At 42.9% G+C, this 8263-nt stretch overlaps 1 protein-coding gene across 1 annotated transcript; it reads right to left on the bottom strand.

Moving 5' to 3' along the window:
- Positions 1–1055: 1055 nt before the first annotated feature.
- LOC308299080 (galanin receptor type 1-like) lies at positions 1056–7253 on the bottom strand (the record flags this gene model as incomplete). The annotated part of the gene is made up of 3 exons (XM_080742805.1): positions 1056–1376; positions 6408–6473; positions 6576–7253. The coding sequence occupies 3 exons, from the start codon at positions 7251–7253 to the stop codon at positions 1056–1058; spliced, it is 1065 nt and encodes a 354-aa protein (XP_080598931.1).
- Positions 7254–8263: the final 1010 nt, after the last annotated feature.

The following is an 8263-nucleotide window of genomic DNA, read 5'->3' on the forward strand; positions in this document are numbered from 1 at the left end:
AACCAGCATGATTACACTTGTCTTTTCAATGTGATTTTTATGATCAGGGAAAAGCAAGATCGGAACTCAGTTGTGTCAGCAAGCATCTGTGTGTCCACACATGGCAATTCAATGCAACAAGTGTTACTGGATGTACTTTGTCTGCTCAATACATCTGGAAAACTAATCCACTTATTTTTATTATTTTGGAACTAGCATGTTGTGCGAAGTTTACGTAAGACCTATGTTTAATATTGTGCCCACACACAGTACTGATACAGCAGCTGTCTACTCCTCAATGAGATCCAAACTCAATGTGAGCCAGGACCCTTGAAATGTAGTTTGGCTCACCAGATCACAATGCGAGTGAGGTCCGATGATGTAGCGAACACTTGACAGTTCAACTAAGGACAACTCTGCATACCGCTCTCACTAAATAACATCTAGGCTCATTTTCCTACTTTTATTGATCCCAAATGACTGTTCATGGGGTCTATTAGGCAGAAATTCCCCTGTCGTCCCAGCAGAACCCAGCAACCCTCATAGCATAGAGTGAAGCCCATAAGCCTACTCTGCCATGGGAGGAATTCGACAAGACCCATGGGCGGCTTTTGAATGCTCCCGTGCGCGGATCCACGCAACTCAGAATATTCAGCGACTTTTCAAAAGTCACATTGAAAAGACAAGTGCAACCACGGCCTAAGGACCTGCTGGGATTGGGTTAGGGGTTAGGCAAGGCAAGGCAAGACAAGGCATTATGTTTGTATAGCACATTTCAACAACAAGGCAATTCAAAAGTGTTTTACATAAAACATTAAGCATCAAGACATCACGTTAGATATCTACATATTTACTGTAGGAAATGTACCGTATACAATTACCACTTCACTTCGAAATATACACATTTTAAAAGTATATGTTTCCCCACTTTTCTACATGTACTATACATAGTACTGTACAATGCTTTGTGTTGTCTGGTGGTGAGACCCAACATAATGCCACAGTTTCGATGCATTTTTTTTTTTTACTGTAGAACAGTATGTTTTACTGTATCACCAACGCATGCCTTTTTCCATTTACACGTTGGTGCAGTTAGTGGAGGGCGGTGTGTCCACCTTGCTGCGGATCTCCCTGACGTCATTGAGTGGGGAGTCAGTGGTGCCAATTTGGCACTTGAACACCTGTTTGTAGGCCTTCCTGAAGTTCTCCGACAGGAAGGCGTAGATGACCGGGTTGACAGAGGAGTTGCTGTAAGCCAAACAGTGGGCGGCCACCCGCAACACAAAGGAGGCCTGGGTGAGTGGAAATGTCCCGAACTCCACCCACAGATGGACAATGTGGTGAGGCAACCAGGAGATGCAGAACACCACCACCACCACCAGTACCGTCTGAGCAGTCTGTGGGGTGAAAGATGGAAAAGGAGGAAGGGAGACAGAGGGAGGGGAGTGTCTGAATTATCATAGTACAGCAACCGACACATGTTTTTTACAGTCAGTGCTCTCAAGGACAGAAATGGTACATCCGACTGATAATGATCCGAATCCTGAGAGGATTGATCGGCACTATGAGCTCTGGATATGTGCATATCCTACTCGGACCGTCGACCGTAACATGCAACGTAAATGAGTGCAATGGGTTTAAAAATAGATTACGTAACTTGGCATTGAGATGAACTGAAAATGTAACAGTTTACAGCTGACCCGCAGTCCTTCAATGTCAGTGAGCAAATTGATGAAATGTGTTTACCCAGCCATATTGTTAATAAACCAAGGCTTAAAGCTACAGGCTACAGCTGATAAATGTAAAATGAAAAGTGAAAAATATGCCAATTACACACTCCATGATCAGCTGTCTCCTCGGCATTCCTGTAGAAGACTGGATTACAGCTGAGTTACAGCTGAGTGAATTAGACCACAACAGCGAAACACATATAGACTGCAAAAACACATGAGGAGCCTGACATTAATTAGATTGTGTAAGGGAAGCTCTGAATGATAAATGCATCATGTCACGGCGACTCCAGCTTGGCTGACAGCACGCAGGTTAACTACTTCAAATCACATAACTGCTGTCAGTATGGTTAATAACATATGGAGTCTGGAGGTCAGAGGGGGTGACGATGAAGAAAGAGAGACGGGAAGAAGGAGGAATGGGTGTCATGCGTGTCAAGCTGCTCTAGCTAAGCAAACAGCTTCGAACAAGTATGCACACAGCACACACACAAAGAGGCAGCAGCGTTTTAAAGTTCCCACAGTTGTGTGGGAGAAAGGATGTCGAGAGGGCTATGTTTTGTTTGGTATAGCGCTAGCTTTAAGAACGCGATCATAATTTTAACTTAAACCCTAGAGAGTCTTTAGTTATCCCTACAGTCATGTTTTTGAGCGATGTGTTATAGCCGCTTCTGACTGTGTAACTAACTGTGTGTATGTCCATGTGTAGATGTACATGGACAATTGGACAATATAACAAAACTGCACTCTGTCATGGTGCCAACTTGCGACTTGTGCGCTCGTGGCCATATATGGCCTACTTATGTGCCAGCAGAGCGCTGTTCGGTGCTCTGTATGAACAGTATGTGGGTGGGCAAGTTGGCACACTTGTTGTTGGTGAGGTCACCAAGTTAGTGATGTCACCCTGTGTTTTTTCAAGGGTTTTCCCATTGGATGACGTAAACACAGACAGACACCACCACGTACAGAAACATCGAACGCAGTACTTGCGCCCTCTGCTAGCACAAGTAATGATGAGTACATCTTTAAGTACATTGGGGAAACTAAGTATTTGAAACACTGTCCATGTTTATATGTACGTCCCTGTCCGTATGTCCCTTTTCTGATTGGACAATATAATGATGAGCACATATCATACTATACTTGCTACTCGAACCCACACTGTTTCAGGAACAGTATTTTCTTGTGAGATGTGTGGATTGAGCACCGCTCTCTTCACACTGTTGTGATTTTTTTTATAAGTTCTTAAAATCTCCGGTCAGTACTCAAATTGAAATGGCATGAGCAAGGAAATATGTTGAATCATGATCATGACTTATCTCTTCTGTACAAAATATTGATCTTTGGCATCCTTGAAGCTAAAACGAATTTAAAAGTGTCATTCATTCATTCATTTATCTTGTTGATAAATGTATGTTTGAGTGTAGGAATCCTGATGCTTTAATGTTTTCATTAAAATAAATGCTACAATTCATGGTGACTTGTAGTGAAAAATTCAAACAGCTTCAGATAGGCGTTGTGAAATATTCTCCATCTAGAGAGCCTTGTAGCTCACTGGGTTAAGTCCATCCATCTGCGTGTGCTGTCTAGACTTGTGAGATAAGATAAACCATTTATTGATCCCGCGAAGGGATAATCCGAATGGCGGATGGAGATGGAAACTCTTCAATCTAATAACTAACTCCTTCATAACTTGCACTACACATCCATTAAAAAGGTGTTGGCTGTCAATTAAAATACCCCCCCCCCCCCCCTTTGATTACCTCAGGTGATAAGCCCACATTTTCTTGGTGATAATTAGATTGTTAATTAGATTGTTCTTGTTAATGGGCTTATCAAATGTGTGACTCAGATTCAAGTGTGGGTGTGTGTGTGTGTGTGTGTGTGTGTGTGTGTGTGTGTGTGTGTGTGTGTGTGTGTGTGTGTGTGTGTGTGTGTGTGTGTGTGTGTGTGCGCGCGTGCGTGCGTGCGTGTGTGTGCCTGTGTGAAAGCTGTCTCACGCTTGTGATACAGTGTGTGCTTGGCGGTGATAAGAGCTGGTCAACATTTGTAGCAGAGGTGCAGAGAAAGTAAGCCTGTTTTCCCAGCTGTCTGTCCCTGATGAAAAATGCCACCTAACGGGTTCCTCATGGACCTTCCAAGGCTACAACTGGAGTTCACATATGACCAATTAATAATTGATCAACAAAAACCTGTCCCTGCCCTTGAGTGTTTTATTATGCAGCTCTAATAACCACTTGAGCCCTGATTTATGTATACGTTGTCACAGTGTCAAGCAAAAATCGTGATCTACAAGCTCACGACCCATCTCATTGTGACTTGCTGTGAGCTAGATCTGCTAATTAATGTTTTGAACATTTCAGTATTTTCTTTTTTACCTATGACGTGCCCAACATAAGGATTGACTGATAATCGATTCATATTTTTTTAATAATCGATTAATTTGACTAGCTCGATTAACTGTTGCACTCCTATATTTGTAATGACGCTAATTCTCTTTGTAACATTTTCCAACATAGCCTACCTCTTGGATATGAATAGACCTATAAATATACAGTAGTGTGCATGTTAGTTCATTAGTTTTAGTCGCTGCCTCCTTATTCACAGCAGCTGGAGTACACACTGTCATTATTTATAGTACAATTATTATTACAGAGGTGATATATTGGGGGGGGGGGGGGGAACATTTATTATAGGCACACACTGGTGGCAATTTATTGTATCAAACTATACAATAAAGCTGCCAGTATCTTTCTTTCATTTCCTTTTTCGCACCAGTTTACGATTTAATATACACAAATGATTGAATGCTAAGCGCACTTTAGGTGTTAAGTGCCTTCCCTCAATTTCCTCTACTAGCCCTTACCCGTTCAAAGATATGAGCTCCGAAATGATGTGCAGTGTGTGGATTATGGGATGTGCACTGTGCACACAATATATGAGGGATGGAAAGTAACTTTAACTGGTGCTTGCATGCTAATATGTAGGAGCATCAATGTAAATACCCGTTCCATTTAACGGCTACAGAGATACTGTGTACCGATCTGCATGATTTTGGACAACATCTGTAACAGGGCCAGAACCCGCCTGCCCGCCTGCACACACACACTCCCCCCCCCCCCCCCCCCCCCCCCCACACACACACACTCCCCCCCCCCCCCCCCCCCCCCCCCCCCGTGTGTGTGTGTGTGTGTGTGTGTGTGTGTGTGTGTGTGTGTGTGTGTGTGTGTGTGTGTGTGTGGGTTTGTGTGTGATTGTGCATGGCCTGAACAACAGCGCCCCTCCCTTAACATGTGTGGTCACAAAAGGTACTGTAGACTAAATAGATATAGATACACCATAAAAATGCTATTATACAGCATACGATTTGTGAAAGTGACAAACGGGCTTCACAGTTATGTCAGGTGTGTTCATATGCTGATGGTGATGCGATTTCAGATCAATTGCTCCAGCCACCGAGGAGAAACGCTGAGACAGACAGACAGACACTCAGACATCTCCAAAATTATATGTTAGATGGAAAATAGTCCCACTGAATGACTGATACATAGGGCATATTTATTTATACTGGTGAATTAACAGGATAAACAGAGACATATTTCAGTCTATAGAGTATAATCAAATGGCCAACAGCAGATTACTGCCACTATGCAGTACAAATGATCAGAAGGCAAACACTTTGTTGAAGTGTGTGTGTGTGTGTGTGTGTGTGTGCGTGCGTGCGTGCGTGTGTGCGTGGGAGTGTGTGTGTGTGTGTGTGTGTGTGTGTGTGTGTGTGTGTGTGTGTGTGTGTGTGTGTGTGTGTGTGTGTGTGCGTGTGTGTGTGCGTGTGCGTGTGCGTGTACTAGTGTGCGTGTGTGCTTGAGTGTGTTGGTTAACTACCAAATGTAGGATGTGAATGTAGTGGTTGTTACAGCTCTGCTGTAATAATCAATATTTGATTACTTTGCCAGTGAGTGATTCTGTGAAAACTGCGAGACAAACACTTCCCTTTGTCAGCCTGCCTGCTGTACATGTTGAATTCATTAACGTTCATTCAATCAGCTTTGTCCCGTTCCTGGATCATCTCATTGACCTACTGCATGTGGTTATGTATTACATATTGATATTGACTTGGGTGAGACAGAGAGAGAGAGAGAGAGAGAGAGAGAGAGAGAGAGAGAGAGAGAGAGAGAGAGAGAGAGAGAGAGATATGAAAGATGAGAGATGAAAGTGTAGAAAGGGGTCCATGATCCTGGAGATTTGACTGTGCAGACTAGAGTGTGCAACAAGGATCAAGAAACACCTTTATTCTTAAGTTGAAGCTTGCAATTGTTAATTAGAATCGCCATAATTTTCACAGATGTGGATGTTGGGCAACACTACATTCTAAGCTGAGAAGGGTATTAACTGAATGCTTACATTATAAGTGTTATTGTTTTGATGTTGAGTTGATTAGCTCTACCTTATAAAGTTCTACCTTTATTTATAATAAGCAATTTAACAATTAATTAATGATCATCAATTTCTTCTTCTGTATTATCATACATTTTCTTCTTCTGTGGGCCATATTAAGTAGACATAGGCTATATGTCTATTCTATTCACGTGTGTTACTTACTGAAATTATTCATCAGATTGTCATTCCATCTGTTACCGTACATTCATTTCGTTAATCTATGTTTATCAAAATGTACAGTTGGCATGTTTAAATACATACCTTTTTCTTGGAGGCCTCTGACTTTTTGGACATGTGTCTTAGCTTTTTGTGCAAGTGATTTAAAACCTGCAAGCACAGACAAATAATCATTACTGGACAAATACAATATACTTTGTATCAAGGTGAACAATTTTGGGTAATCAAAAAGCAGGCCTACATTATGCTTACCTTTGCATAACAGAACGAAATCAGCAGAAGAGGCAACACATAACCAAACACAAAGGTGCACACGACATAAATCTTCTTCTGGTTCTGATCTGGCCATCCTTCCCAGCAAAAGGTAAGATTCTCTCGCTTGAATATGTTCTGGTAATACATCACGGGCGCAGCCATGGCCAACGACAGTATCCAAATGACCACCACTCCGATGAAGGCATGTTTAGCCACTCGGATAGAAGAGGACTTTCGGGAATGTACAATGGCAATGTAACGGTCCACGGACATGGCAGACAAGGTGAAGATGCTGACCAGCATGGACACGGTGAAGAAATAATGGATGAATTTGCAAATGAAGGCGCCCAGAACCCACGTCGGCATCATGTAGATGGTCGACTGAAAGGGGATGCAGAACAGAAGGTATGAGAGGTCCGCTATGCTGAGGTTGAGGATGAATATGTTGGTCGTGCTCCGGGGTTTGCCGGGCTTGTTCCTGGCCAGCACCGTGATCACCATGGAGTTCCCCAGCACCCCGAGCGTAAAGATGAGCCCGAAAACCAGCAGCGTGATGAAGTTATCCGTGCCGATCCCAAATAAAAGTTTCTCCTCCTCCTCGTCTATTCTGCTGAGGTTCCATGACCACGGCTCCTCTTCGTAGGGAACAACGCCACCGGACTCCGACGAGTTCATGCTTCTCTCTGTCTCTGGTGCCGCCGCGCACAACTTCAGACGTGGAGATTTTCAGCAGTCCGTGCGTAAATTGCATGGCACGATGCGCACGCCTGTACGCAAGACATAGCTATATCCTCCAAGCGTTCTGTGACATTTAATTTGATTTAAAGCTCATGTTTCCCCCCCACAACCTTAATGTTATATTTTCCATACAAAGACAAAAGCTTTAAAAAGGCGAAAAGAAAAACACGCTTCCATTGCGCATCTTCTTGGATTAATCTATATCTTATTTGTTCATAGTCGACATTTTTACATACGGAAAATGAACAGATGTAGGCCCTATATAGATTATAGCCTAGCCTACTTTCTTTCAGTTTATCCAAAGTCCGCCGCTTTAAACTACAGTTGAATACTTCAGTGGTGGTGGTGGGCACCTGATGCATCTGCACTGATGCGCTGCTGAATGGATGAGAATTGAGCTCCGCCTCGAGTTCCCTCAGATTATAGCAGATCGAGGGGATGGGCCGGCCGTGTAACGTCAGCAGCAGTGTATGACCGCCCAATTTATGACATGTGGCTACTGGCTAATACAAAACGGTGTCAGGCATAATCGCCTATAACATTTTCGCCAGGTCTTTTCGCGGGGCACTTTTGCCGTGGAGGAGAGTCTTTTCACCTACCTGTCTGAGCCATTTCGCCTACCCTCAGACTGTCCATGTTTTCATATTATCTCTTTGTCATTTAAATATTAGGCCTATAGTGACTGTGACAGTGGTGTTACATGTCAAACCTACACACGGCTATCCTATGCACTCCATAGTAATCACATAAATACAGAGCTATTGGAATCAGGTGCGCCCAAATAATTAATTAATCCATGTCCCGATACTATACATTCTTTGGTGCAGTATTGAACAGTATTGTAAAATGAACAGTATTGTAGGCCTATATTGTTTTAACATTAGGCTATACAAAATATGTATATGTAGGTCTATATAAGATATGCTACACCTAAGTAGGCCTATAGA

This window comes from Nannobrachium achirus (assembly GCF_963921795.1).
Source record: "Nannobrachium achirus genome assembly, chromosome: 2".
NCBI lineage: Eukaryota > Metazoa > Chordata > Actinopteri > Myctophiformes > Myctophidae > Nannobrachium > Nannobrachium achirus.